We start from the raw sequence: 14,592 nt of genomic DNA, 5'->3' as shown, positions 1-14,592 counted from the left end.
TTTGGTATTGGGGAGGGAGTGGATTTGCATGTGGGACGCTTGCAGTAACTGTATGAGTGATGCTGGACCCTAGTTATTCTTTAGGTATCAATGTAGATGTTGTCTCCTGTGGGAAGCCTTTTATGACCTTACTGACTCCGTTTGTGTGAGGGTCCCTTAAGGTCCCCTGGGATTCTCTGATCACATAGTAGTGTCTGTCTTAAGTGGCCCTTATCAACCTTGTAGGCGCTTAGTGCAATAATTTGAATGTTGTAGGCATTTTTGTAAAATGTTTATTAGAGAGATTCAGTTAGTATTCCCTCTCTGGCTTTCTTCTAAAGACTAAACAAAATTCGAAGTCTAGTGTCCAGCAATTAAGGTCCTTCCAGTATATATATGTAAAATAATTACATATATATATTTTTTAATGTTTATTTCTGACAGAGAGAGTGTGAGCAGGCAAGGGGCAGAGAGAGAGGGAGACACAGAATCCGAAGCAGGCTCCAGGCCCCGAGCTGTCAGCACAGAGCCTGATGCAGGGCTTGAACCCATGAGCTGCCTGACCTGAGCTAAAGTCAGCTACTTAACCGACTGAGCCACCCAGGTGCCCCAAGCCCCTTCCAGTTTAAACCTAGCCTTAAACTACTTAGTATAGTAGTTAAAAGCATGGGGTTTAGAACTGGAGATTTGAATTGGAATCCTGCCTCTGCCGCTTAGTAGTTGTGTGATCTTGGACACATTACTTAACTTTTGGAGCTTCAAGCTTCATCTATAAAATGCGAGTAAGAGTACTTTATAACGTTGTGAGGATTAAATGAGAACATATGTATAAGACAGTACAATGACATGGTAAAAGGTCAGTTAAGGTTTGTGAACAGCAGTCATAGTAATAATCTGTCCTCCAGTCAGAGAACTGTTTCCCTTAGTTACAAACAGTATTCAGTTATGAGAAGCCCTGTTGGCATGGGCACATGTTAGGGACTGGGGTGGTGTACTGTCCACAATAGTGGGTTTTATCATAAAAATTTTGCCTCCTATTCTCTATTGTATTCTATAACAAAACATTTGTTTCCATGTAAAAGAAGTACTTTGCAGTGTGTCCTGTTCTGTAGCTTTCAATACCTCATTACAGATCACTACTTGCTGCATTCTTCCTCTTCTTGAGAAGGTGAACATGTACCTCTTGGTTCATCCAGCAAGTTCTGTAGATCATCTCTCAGATCCTTTCCCATTATTTTGATTGTGTTGGTTTCTTGATTAGAATTTCCTCATCTTTCTCTGCATAGCAAAATCTTATTTATACTTGAAGGCCTACCTAGCCAAGTCTTTTGAATGCTCTAGCCCAGTCAGTAAGTGCTTACAAGTGCTTACTATGTTCCAATTTTTAGATCAAGTTAGTGAGCATGCAGAAGGGTGTTAAGGAACTTTGTCACCGTGGAAATAGAATTTGTAAATTGACAATTGGGGAATATTCAGATAATTTGAATTGCGTGATGGTGACTTTAAATGAGTTTTACAATTTAAGCAGGAAGAAAGTGATGGCAATCTAAACAGCCTGCAGAAGTTTTTGTGGAAATGCCATGTATTGAAGGATTAACTAAATTTTGAGCCTAAAGGTTAGAAGGGTCTCCCAGGTAGAAGCACCAGCATAGGCAAAGATTATGGCTTTGGGAATCTGGGGGAGTTCTAGGTCTACCCAACCTGATGCATTTGCTGTGATATTGTGTTAAGTTTCATCTTGGAGAATTTGGACTCCTGAGAAAGGTACAAGGAGCTATTCCAGAGTAGAAAAGTGATGTGATAAAACGGTATGGACCAGATTGAAGGACCAAGGCTGTCAGGAAGCTGTCAGGCTAATTTAGGTGTGAGTTAATAAGGCCCCAGGCTGGGTTGGGGTTGATAATGTTAGGAATGGAGAATATATGAAACCTGAATAGCGTCATTAGAAATAAATGGAAAGATTTTATCATGAAGGAGATAAGATCCTTTACGTTTTTCTTTTTCTGTTATTTATTTGGCCCTTCTGCAGACTTTAGCCCCTTCCAGTTTCTGGATTTAAGCTTGAAGGAAATTTTGCTGTTCCTACTGTGGTGAACACCTTAGTTGAGGTCCGTGTTGCACCCTGTCTGGATTATTGCAGTAGCTTCATCGATGGTTTTTGCCTTTTTACTTTCTTTTAATCCATCCTATCCAGCTGGTCTCTAAAGCACAGTTCTGATGTTACTCCCTATTTGAAAAATCTTTAATGACCTTCTGCTGCCTTTAAGTCTGAGTAAGGGCTGGTTATTCAAGGTTGTCCATTAATGATCTGGCTTCAGACTGCCTTTCCACTTTTTTCTATACTGTTTTCTCTGTTAAAATATACTTTATATTTCAAGCAAACTGATCATTTCTTTTAACCTCCAGGATGTCCTATGTTTTCCCACAGCCTTGCCTTTTCCCATGCCGTTTCCTTTCACTAGAATGCCACATTTACCATTCTCTTGCCTTCGCCTTTTACATGATGACATTTTAGCTAATTTTCAAGTTTCAGTTGAAATTTTGACAACTTCACAGACACTTCCCTAACCATTTTTCCTCCTCCTATTTCTCACCTTTGTGCAGAGTAATGAGGTAATGGTGGGGAAGAGGTTAGTAGAAGCCACATTATGGGCATACTTTTCTTCCCCATCTGATTTGTGCTTCTGTTTCCAGTGAAAGTGTGGTTTGCTGGCCAGTCAAATGACCAAAGCCCTCCTCTTGGGTTTCTGCATTTTTGCAGGGTGGATGCTGCTGGGTTGTTCTTGTATACCTGGAGTCTTGTCTTGGGAACTTACAAGGAATAAAGGCAAGGTTTTCATTTGTAGGTGTAGAGGTCTGACTTGAAATAGTTGAAGTACCGGGATATGTTTTGCTTTCTGGGAAGAATACATCTACATGTAGATAGTCTATATCTAGGCAATGGTTTTCTAATGAAAGGTGTGATTTTTTACCCCCTAGGGGACATTTGACAGCTCTGGAGGCATTTTTAGGTGTCATAATTGGTAGAAGGGTGCTACTGGCATCTAGTAGGTGGAGCCAGGGATGCTACTAAATGTCCTACAACACACAGGAGAGTCCCCTTTCCCCACTCATAAGATTTGGCACAAGATATTCATAGTGCTGGGCTTGGGAAACTGCCTGAGGGGTATACTTTTTGCTTTCCCAGTGTACTTGTGTTACATGGAAGTTTTCCCTTGAACCTATGTTGCAATTTAGACTTAAGAGTCATAAGCATAGGAAGAGACCCTGAAAGTCACATGTTTGAATTTTATCCCAACTTGTATCCCTCAGAACAATGTTCTGCAAGATACTAATAGGTATAATAGGGGGGAAAGTGGTTTGGTAAAGGCAGGCATTTGAGCATTCAGTCTGATGAAGTGCATTGTGAATTTCCATCAGGAACGTTTTTCCTAAATGTGTTTGTCTGCTGAACCTATCTGACATCTTCCAGTCCCTAGAATGCTTCCTTGGAACTAGGAGAGAAACCATTAATATCTAGCTCAATCTTTTATAGCTCTTTGTTGTTTTTTGTTTTGTTTTGTTTTGTTGTTTTTTTTTTTTTTTTTGGTCTCTTTAGGTTTACCGCAGAATCTTAATGTCAGTGACAGCAGGTACATTAACTCCCATCTGTATTTGTCAAATTGTGATTTATAGATGAACTAAAAATTGGGATACTTTAGGTTTCTTTATTAAGAATGTGCAGTACAACTTTATTATCTATTCCCACTAGTAAATTGGAAGTTGTAATCCCAGCCCAAAACCTACTGCCCAGGTTATTATGAGAATTGATAAGTTAATTGTAGCTTTTAATACTTTGTATTCTTTGGAGAAAGGTTATTTATCATAAGCTGTTCTGTTCTTGTAAAATTGCTTAAGTTTGACAATCTTTCTCTGCTATAAATTATTGAAGAGTGAAGCTTTTGGGATTCAAGTGGGATGGGAATCATTGCTTTTAATCAGCATTTTGCTCAGCATGTTAAATTTAAGAACGCTGCCATGACATTTTGCCTTACTCAGATTCTTTGGCTCTTTAAGAAGTTGCATTATTTTCTTTTTGCTTCTTTTCCTTTTATTATACAAGTAATACATGTTTATGCTGGAGACATTATATACACTAGAAAACAAAAGACAAAAGAATCTTACCACCTACTCTTTTAAAACAAAAATGAGGCCATAGTATATGTTTTGGTTTTTTGTAACGCCTTTTTATTTTTTCATTTAACAGTGAAGCAAGCACTTTTTCAAGTCAGGAAATACTGTTTTACATTGGTTATTATTCATGGTTGCATAATATTCCGTTGTATGGCTATTCCAGAATTTAAGTGAATTATTGGGCATTTGATTTGTTTTTATTGTAAGCATCATCATGAAGTACTAAAAGCAAATCTGAATTAAAAAAAGGAAATCTAAACTTATAGCAAAAATTAAAATTCTAAGCTTTGGTAGTTTGAGGCAGGTACAGCTAATACTGAGTGCTAACTAGATTTGCCAAGTCCATTTTTACATGCACGGGTCTTCAGGTACAGCAATGTTTTAGGAAATTACTTACTTTCTATTTTTCCTGTGCATTAAGAAGTCTTGCTGAAATTCCTTTTATGTTTGCTTTTTGTCTATAGGTTATAATAATAGTGCAAATAATGGGTGTTGTTGTCAGGCACTGGGCTAAGTAAGTAATGGAGAGTATTTTATTTAATCATCAAGCAGTCTTGTGAGGTAGGCTCTGTCATTTCAGATGGGGAAATTGAGGAACAGCATAGTTAAATAATTTAAATGAGGGTAGAGCCAGAATGTGAACCCAGACCTGTTCCCCTTACTTAACAAAGTGAGTGCCTTTGGGGGTAATATTGAATCTCAGCATACTTACAAAGTGAGTGCCTTTGGGGTAAGATTGAATCACAGTATAGTATTTCAAAGTTTATAAAAAGGGGGAGGGATGAAGACTTCAATCTTTTTTTTTTTTTTTTTTTAAACAGTATTGTTTGGCTATAGAAAGATAATGATTTAGGAGTTAGGAATGGAATTCCTTCTGAAGAGGTCGCTTTTTCCCCTTCTGTCCTTTTCCTCCTCCCTACTTATTTAGATGATTGTTTTAGTAACTACTCTTTGCAGTGCATCCTGTGGGGATATTGAGACCAAGGAGAGCGGGTGTAAACAAAATAAACTCTTGCCTTTGAGATGTACGTGATTAATGTCAAGTTCACAGATGTACTTCGAGGGTCAGAGAAATCTTGAAAGAGATGGGATTCGAGCCAGCAGATTTTTAAGTTGTGAACTTTAAGGAATTGTATAACTCTAAAATAACTTGGAATGTTTGCCGCTTAAGTACCTTCTGTGGTGTGATGTTAATTATGACCTTTTTTTATGTGTGCTGGGTGAACCTGGGTTTTCCTAAGTTTTGTGTAAGCTATGTAACATCTGTGTCCTTGCCTGGATCCCCACGGGGAAGCTGTTTCCTGCCATGGTTGAGACTTAACTGCAGAGCTCTGGGTTAGTAGGCTACAACTCCTCACAACTACTCTTCTCACACGTTGTACCGATCATCTTATACTGATAATGTGCTTTCCTTCATTGCTAGTATCAACTGTGTATTGGTATGAATTCAAAAGAGGAGGAGATGGAATTGATGGGAAAGACCTGAGAGTGATTTTTGTTTGTGGGAGAAAATTCTTTGCATGTTATAAAACTAACTCAGTGTATTTTGAACGAATAACTTAAACATTGGTTTGTTTACCAGTTGGTCTATAGCACAACTATTTATGCCATATTAGGAATTACTGCTAAATTTAAAATTTGAAATAGGAAAAGTAGACCTAGAACAGTTTGTGTCACATAGAATGCCATATGCCCGAAAGGTCCATAAGGCTCTGTAAGCCCTAGAAGATCTAGTTATCCATAGGATGTTCATTAAAATACAATCTTAGAATAAGAAACTTTTGGCAAGTATAAGGAGCAGTAGATATATTTGGTCTTTAAGTGTATTGATATTTCTCAGTCATTTACTTAAATATTTCAATATTTGTAATTTGAATTGTCATCCTGTAAAGAATCTTAGTGTATTCCTATAGGGCCTAATTTCCTATGTTGGTATTGATCTAGAGATAAAAATGTTTGACCAAATTGGAAGTTGCCCTTCTTTATTTTTTACTGGGGAGAAGGTTGCTTTAGTTCAGTGATCTACAAATTTTTTGGTCTCAAGACCCCTTTTCACTCTTAGAAAATGTTGAGAACCACAAAGAGCTTTCTTGCGTTATCAATAGTTGCTGTATTAGAAAGTTTGAGAAGTTTGAAAAATAATTATTTACCAATTCATTTAAAAATGAGAAACCCATTACATATTATGAAAAATAGCTTTTTACCAGAACAGAAGAATTTAGTGAATGGGATTGTTTGTTTTTACAATTCTTCTAATATCCAGTTTAAGAGAAGACCGTTCTTGTATCTGCTTCTGCATACATTCTATTGTGATAGGCCGTTTTGGTTGAAGCAAATGAAGAAAATCCAGCCTCCCACAGATAGGTAGTTAGAAAATAGAGAAGTATTTTAATAGCCTTTTCAGGTAAGTGTGGGTATTCTTTGACGTTACACCCATACTTGACAAGTAGTTTCATAAAGGTTAGTTGCAGTGTAGAAGCTAAAACCACATCTGTGAATTTTACATGTTCTGTTATGTTAAAGTCCATTTGTCTGTCTTGCATTTGCTTTTACGTGCATGGGTTTCTAACATACATTGGTCATTTGGTCATTCACTGAGTTACACAGATCTTCCTGATGTTGATACATTTCATTATGTGGTATTGAAAACTGAACATTCATTGATATCAGCAGTAATCTGTTTAATCAGAAACAAGCTTTTTAAGTATAGGGGAAGTGTTCAAGCTCATGGTGGTGGATATAAGTTTTCAAAATACTCATTTTTGCTTGAAAACTCAGATTTTATCATTGGCAGCAAACATAAGTAGTTTTTCTTGAAGTGACGGGTTCGCTTTGTTCATTTTTGAGAAAATATCTACTAACTGCTCAAGTCTTAATAAACCATAGTTTGTCAGTTCTGCCAAGTAAAAATAGTGTTCTGTGAAAAAAGCTTCTGGTTCAGCTTGCAACTTCGTTGTATTAGGTGCTTTTTCTCATACTTCTTAAAGCAGCAGCAGTTGTTTTCTGCATATTTTTCCTTTTATCACACAGTATTTAAAAAAATACACTCAAGATTGGAGATTTAATCAGATTCATAATTTCATCAAAGATACTAAGTGGAATGGACTTTTTAAACTGTAAATGAATTGAGAACATAATGACCAATAATTCCTCTGCATTGATTTATGTGAAGGTACCAGCAGTTTTGCTCAGCCTTGTTTTTGTACCCTCTTTGCAAACTTCAATGCAGTGAAAAAAGGCAAATAATGTTTTAGTATTCATATGAAAATAGCTTTGATCTTGTGGCCCCTTGAAATGGTCTTGGAGCTCCTAAGAAGTCTGTAGACCATGTTTTAAGAATAGCTGGCTTAGCCCCTATGTTTATGGTAGCATTATTTGCAATAGACAAGATATGGAAGCAGCCTGAATGTCCATCAAGCGATGAGTGGATAAAGAAGATGTGGTATGTATATGCACAATGGAATATTATTCAGCCACAAAAAAGAATGGAATCTTGTCATTTGCAACAACATGGATGGAGCTAGAGAGTATAAATGTTAAGTGAAGGAAGTCCATCAGAGAAAGACAAATAGCATGCGATTTCACTTATCTGTGGAATTGAAGAAACAAGACAAACAGGCAAAGGGAAAAAGAAAAAGAGACAAATCAAGAAACACTCTTAACTGTAAAGAACAAACCGAGGTTACCAGAGGGGAGGTGGGTAAATAGTAAATGGGTGATGGGGATTAAGGAGTTAACCATCATAGTGAGCAGAGTGATGTATGGAATTGTTGAATCACTATATTGTACACCAGAAACTAACACTGTATGGAATTAAAACAAACCCCCCCCCCCCAAAAAAAAACTTAAAAAAATAGTTGGCTTAGTTCTTTACATAAATATCCTTTTGCTCTTAAACCAGTTAAGTCAAAGGGGATATAGAAGAAGCAGATGACTGAGGTTTTTAGTTTGGACTACTAAATGAAAGCAACACCATTACCGGAGATAATAAAACAAGGTGAGGAGTGTGTTGGAGGAAGAGAGTGAATTTTGAGTTTCTGGGAGCTTGAGGATCCTAGAGGTAGGAATGTTGATCAGTGAAGCTCAGCAAGCGGAGCATTAGGAGGCCGCACTATACTAGTGGTTGTTGCTAAGGAAGCGAGTTGAGAGAGAAGGGCAGAAGGGACCTTGGTGTCAAGGACATCAGGAAAAGAGCATTTCGAGAAGAATGGGGTGGTTAGCACTGCCTAATGCTTCAGAGAAGTTATATAGATTGGGGACAGAGATTTGACCATTGGATTTGATAATGAGATCACTAGTGCCCTTTGCCAGAGCAGTAGGATTAGAAGCCAGATTATGAGAGAGAGAGTGCAGAGGCAGCTATTTATACTATTCTTTTAAGAAATTTGGGGGTAAAGAAAAAGAAACGAATTGGGCAATTAATTTGAGAGGTGGGCTGTACTGAGGACAGTGAAAGAAAAACTTGATGAAACAAACTGGTAATACAGATGCGATACAGTTAAGCCTTTAGCATGAACTATCTTTCAGAGAAGAGAAGCTGATAAGCACTGGATTCTCTGGCTAGAGAGATGTGCAGATCTATGACATTTTGCATAGCAACTTTTTGGGGAGTTCCTTACTAATTCTTCTCTGTTTAATTGCTAAGCATTTGATACATTTGCTTTAAATCCACCAATTTCAAGAAGTTGTAAAGTATTATTTTTTTTTTAACGCAGATGATTTAACTTTAACAATCTGATTCTTTGAGAATGGAACTTCTATTTTGGCTGCTTTCAATCTGCGGTAACAAGGAACAAAAAAAAGAAGGGTGGAATTCTTTCTCTGTGCAGGAATTGTCCTGTCCCTGTCCTTCTTCTGCCCCTATCCCCATATTCGAGTATCCAGAATAGTCTGAGTGTTTTTCTTTCTGGAGGCAGAGTGAATTATAGCCTCAAGTGGTGTTTGTATTAAAAACGTGTGTTGTTTTCTAGTGTGCGTATATTTCTAACTTCCTTTTTTTCTTTCTCTTTTAGTCTGTTCTCTGGGGAGGCGGTAAGGGGCCGTGGAACTGGCCTCGGCACCGGGAGAGGCTGGACTTCCTGTCTCTCTGTGCTGAATGGCTGCGATGGCGCCCGCTCTCACTGACGCAGCAGCTGAAGCACACCATATCCGGTTCAAACTGGCTCCCCCATCCTCCACTTTGTCCCCTGGCAGTGCCGAAAATAACGGCAACGCCAACATCCTTATTGCTGCCAACGGAACCAAAAGAAAAGCCATTGCTGCAGAGGATCCCAGTTTAGACTTCCGAAATAATCCTACCAAGGAAGACTTGGGAAAGCTGCAACCATTGGTGGCATCTTATCTCTGCTCCGATGTAACATCTGTACCCTCAAAGGAGTCGTTGAAATTGCAAGGTGTCTTCAGCAAGCAGACAGTCCTTAAATCTCATCCTCTCTTATCTCAGTCCTATGAACTCCGAGCTGAGCTGTTGGGGAGACAGCCAGTTTTGGAGTTTTCCTTAGAAAATCTCAGAACCATGAATACGAGTGGTCAGACAGCTCTGCCACAAGCACCTGTAAATGGGTTGGCTAAGAAATTGACTAAAAGTTCAACACATTCTGATCATGACAATTCCAGTCCCCTCAATGGGGGAAAACGAGCTCTCACTTCATCTTCTTTTCAGGGGGGTGAAGTGGTGGCATCTGAATCTGGGGACTTGAAGGGGGGTATGACCAATTGCACTCTTCCACATAGAAGCCTTGATGTAGAACACACAACTATATTTAGCAATAATAGCACTGCAAACAAATCTTCTGTAAATTCCATGGAACAGCCGGCACTTCAAGGAAGCAGTAGGTTATCACCTGGCACAGACTCCGGTTCTAACTTGGGGGGTGTCAAGTTAGAGGATAAAAAGTCTCCCCTGTCTTCCATTCTTTTCAGTGCTTTAGATTCTGACACAAGGATAACAGCTTTACTGCGGAGGCAGGCCGATATTGAGAGCCGTGCCCGCAGGTTACAGAAGCGCTTACAGGTTGTGCAAGCCAAGCAGGTGGAGAGGCATATACAGCATCAGCTGGGTGGATTTTTAGAGAAGACTTGGAGCAAACTGCCAAACTTGGAATCCTTGAGGCCCCGGAGCCAGTTGATGCTGACTCGAAAGGCTGAAGCTGCATTGAGAAAAGCTGCCAGTGAGACCACCACTTCAGAAGGACTTAGCAATTTCCTGAAAAGCGATTCAATTTCAGAAGAATTGGAGAGATTTACAGCTAGTGGTATAGCTAACTTGAGGTGCAGTGAGCGAGCGTTTGATTCAGACGTCACCGACAGTAGTTCAGGAGGAGAGTCTGATATTGAAGAGGAAGAACTGACCAGAGCTGATCCTGAGCAACGCCATGTACCCCTGTGAGTAAAACCTGTGCATAATGTCATCTTTGAGAAGTGTTGGGACAAGGGAGAAAGAATTAGTGAATTCCCACCATGGGGAGAATAGGATTCTTTGTAGGTAGGTGCCTATGTTCCATTTGTCTTTTTTCTGATTTTAGGTAGGTGGTTGCATATACCTGCTAGTGGAGAAACGAAAGATATTTCTGGCAGAGTGTTATGTTGCTGTAGATCTTGTTCATTAAGAAAAAAACCAGAAGACCTCCTATTTGTGAAACTACATACCTCTTTCAGAGTGACTGGTTAGATTTCTTTTGAAATTGTATGTAGGGTATTTTTGTAGGTTTCTATAACTTGACTTCAGATCCTCTTGTTTCTGGTTAAGTGGGGACAGAAGTTCAGCTGATGTAGTTAACTAAGCTGGAATTTGGTTTTATTTTTTATTGTTTTTTAACATAAACTCCACCCCCCCCAGCATAGGGCTTGAACTCAGGACCCAGAGATCTGGAGTCACATGCTGTACTGACTGAACCAGCCAGGCACCCCGTAGTTGCTTTTAATTGAACTTTCAGCAGAGAATGTACCCAGTCTTCACTTTTAATACTTGAGATTTCCTTACCTGTTAAAGACTAATAATCAGAAAATGCTTCAGAGTATTTTATTTATGGGTTGCTTCCAAATACAATCTGCTTTCACAACTTGATTTACTTCCTAAAAGAGCCCATCTTGATCACATTTGGATTTTATTTTTCTCTCAGCTAAGTTTAAATACATTGACATATTTGGGATAGGTTCTTACTGGTTTTTTTTAAATCTCTTGTTTTGAGAAAAATTCTACACAGGCTTTGGGTGGCGCTCCAAATTGGCACGGTGAATCCAGAGGTACCTTACTCATGTCCTTCCGTCCTGCATTTGGCTCCTTCCAGATAAGCAAGGGGGTATAGCATATCTCCTTAAAGATAAGTCAGCCTGCCTTATATCTACTTAAAATAAGTGTTAGACTTACGAGAGAGGGAAGCACGAGATGTTGGAAAAGAGGGGCAGGAGAGTTGACTCCTTCCATTTTCTCTTTGGGCCAGGGATGTTACTAAGGTTGGATTACTAAAGTAGGCTGAAATAGATGGATATGTTGGAATAATTGGGTTTTCCTTGCCTGTGGTATAAAGGTGACCAAGATTTTCGCTGGAGACTGTTGAGATAGCCATGCTTTAAGCATAAGTAAATTTCCTTTTTTCTCGATTTTGTTTATATTATTCACATGGATAACTGTGCTGTATCTGAATATGCAATTTTGGTTTCTGTTTCAGGGGGAAAAGTCTGGATTATTTTGCTGGAATTTCTTCTTTGTAGACCTAGTTCATTACCTTTTGTTAGCTTATTGTACTCAAGTGTCCACTTCTGTATTCAGATCTAAAGTAGATCTATTTCAGTGGCTTGCTACTGCTGTAGCAGTTATCTTTCCTTAAATGGATTAGTAATTTAAATCAGCTTGCAGATATTTGTGGCATTATCCCACTGACTTTGTTGCATAAGCCACTGCTTTAAAAAATCTTGGTTAACGTTGAATATTTATGTTTTAAAAGTAATTTCATGAAATAAATACTTTAGTTGAAGCATTTTAAGCTTCATGTACTTTGTGTATTTGAGGGGGAAAAAAATCTAGAATCTGTAAGCTTATTGTTTTCAGGATACTTTGTATTGAAAACATTTTTAAGTTTTGGTAATGTTGTGGGAAACCGTTCAATTCAGTGAGATCAGAATACCTAAGAGAGAACTTTTCTTCCAGGGAATAATCTACTGATTTGAAAAGACTGTTTAGGCTGAGTCCATTCACCTACTAAATTCTGAGCATTCTTATCACGTAATGCTTTGTTGATTGGAAGGTTGTGAAGTGTAAGGATAGCTAAGGGATCATTTTAGGAAACTTTGGAATCATTTGAATCCTTTTCAAATTAAGTCAACTAAACAATGCTTTAAAAAGTTGAATTTCCATGTACCAGATCATATTAAAGTAAGGAAAATTGGAGCACTAAAAGTACTATGGAGTAAATAAACTTTTTGCTCTTTATGATATAATTGAATTTAAATTAAAACGACCAATAAAGCATAAGTACTTTAAAGTTCTTGTTGAGCCAGGTCACCAGATTGACTCCTAAGGCTGCTATTTAGCCAGGTGTTGACCTTCTGAGCACTTTACAGCTTTTCAGCAATTGGCCACTGAGAATGGAGGCATTACTTTGATTAAAAAAGAAAAACGGGGATGGGGAAATAGTTGTTTGGACACGGAGAATCCTTTTGTACGAGTGTGTGATTTAATAGTTCTTCCCAGATCTCTTCACCACATTTATAATTTGTAATTCTTGAGTCCTACAGTAAGAAGTTCGTTAACTCTGCAGGAGATTGACCCATCTGGTGAATTTCAACTGTTTTTCCCCTTCTAGTAGCTTAATATTTCACTCCTTTGCTGAAATACTCCTGCCAGAGACAGCTAGATTTAGTCTAGGCAGCCATGATGAAAATATTTAGCACATGAGGTTGTTGAAATGAATTGTTTTTAAATGATGGTGCTTAAGTTGCAAGTGGTGGATGGTTCTGTGAAAATGACCAGCCTTCACCAAGAATTTGTGTTTTTTCTTCTTTCCTACCTCCAAAAGGAAAAACAGTGATCCATTGTAAGTCATAGGCACATGCTAGCAGTAGTAGAATGATTGATTTTTATGTTGAGTTTTTGGCAAATCGTATGTTTATCATTGTATTATACTTTATAGTTAGTCAACTATATTGCCAGATGAGGTATTTTAGAGAAGTTTTTTCCTCTTTATTGATTAACCTTTTGGTTAACTGATTTTATTTAGTTTAAAACTGGTATTATACCTTTTTAAGTTCTTTTTGGAAAATCATCCTGAAATGTTTCCTCTGTCTTCCTGTCTTGGTATATGTAACTACTTTGAAATTCTGCACTACACTGGGTTTGACCTTTATCATTGTTTAGTAACATCACTGTGGAAGGAGGAGGAATTTAAATATTATCTTCTTGATGGAGGAACTAGCAAGGAAGGCACATGTTTCAGTAAACACCTTAATTTTTAATTCTTAACTTTAGAAGTAGAAATAAAAGCATCTAGTTATCTCCTGTGGATGTAATACAGTTACTGAGTGGGCATGTGTGTTTGTGTGCACATCTTTTCCACTTTAGTTTTTCTTTATGTTCCACCTTCTCTTTAAGAGTTTTGTTCTGGGGCGCCTGGGTGGCGCAGTCGGTTAAGCGTCCGACTTCAGCCAGGTCACGATCTCGCGGTCCGTGAGTTCGAGCCCCGCGTCGGGCTCTGGGCTGATGGCTCAGAGCCTGGAGCCTGTTTCCGATTCTGTGTCTCCCTCTCTCGCTGCCCCTCCCCCGTTCATGCTCTGTCTCTCTGTCCCAAAAAAAATAAATAAACGTTGAAAAAAAAAAATTTAAAAAAATAAAAAAATAAATAAAAATAAAAAAAAAAGAGTTTTGTTCTGCTGTTTTGTTATGAACTCCTGGACCAGTGAATTTTGCTAAATTTGGTTTTTATTTGCTTGGCCCTTGTACTTAGAAACTTCTATAGTAAATGCTTGCTGTTAGGAAAACACCTTTTTTTCCCCCCAGATATTCTCTTAAATGCTTTCTTAGGTCAGTAGTGTTCTGGGTACCTGGACATTAATTATGTAAACCTTTTTTTCCTAAAAAAAATATTTTTTTTTCTTTCTGAACTGTTACTATAGGCTTATCTTGAGGATCATTATAAAAATCCCATAAAACATTTAATTAGGACTACTGAAATATTTGTTGTTTTACATATATCGCATATATCTTTATATTACACAGTGCCTTCTTTATAAGAACCTCAGGGAGAAAGATAACACAACCAAGACTTAAGTGTATTTTTTCCTAAGCTTTTACGTCTGTTTCTGTTACTTGGATGCTATAATTTGTGTTGTTCGCTTGGTTTCTGTTTTCCTATTGGCTTTTCGAAGTTTAGAGCCAGGCTCGTAGGTCTTGTACCTTTTTTCAAGCCTCATTCTTGGCTTCATTTTGTTCTTCTTGTTCTTGTT

At 38.1% G+C, this 14,592-nt stretch overlaps 1 protein-coding gene across 5 annotated transcripts in view; it reads left to right on the top strand.

The window, feature by feature from the left end:
* KANSL1 (KAT8 regulatory NSL complex subunit 1) overlaps positions 1–14,592 on the top strand; it is a 180,763-nt gene that overhangs the window by 36,833 nt on the left and 129,338 nt on the right. For all 5 annotated transcript variants that reach the window (XM_019818040.3, XM_045044286.1, XM_045044287.1 and 2 more), the window contains one exon: positions 9,165–10,536. In XM_019818040.3, coding sequence (XP_019673599.1) covers positions 9,248–10,536 — 1,289 coding nt within the window. In that variant the 5' untranslated portion in view covers positions 9,165–9,247. The remainder of the gene's footprint in view (positions 1–9,164; positions 10,537–14,592) is intronic.

The sequence above is a fragment of the Felis catus genome, chromosome E1 (genome assembly GCF_018350175.1).
Source record: "Felis catus isolate Fca126 chromosome E1, F.catus_Fca126_mat1.0, whole genome shotgun sequence".
NCBI lineage: Eukaryota > Metazoa > Chordata > Mammalia > Carnivora > Felidae > Felis > Felis catus.
The sequence above is the reverse complement of the archived record's forward strand: the minus strand, read 5'-3'. Positions and strand labels throughout refer to the sequence as shown.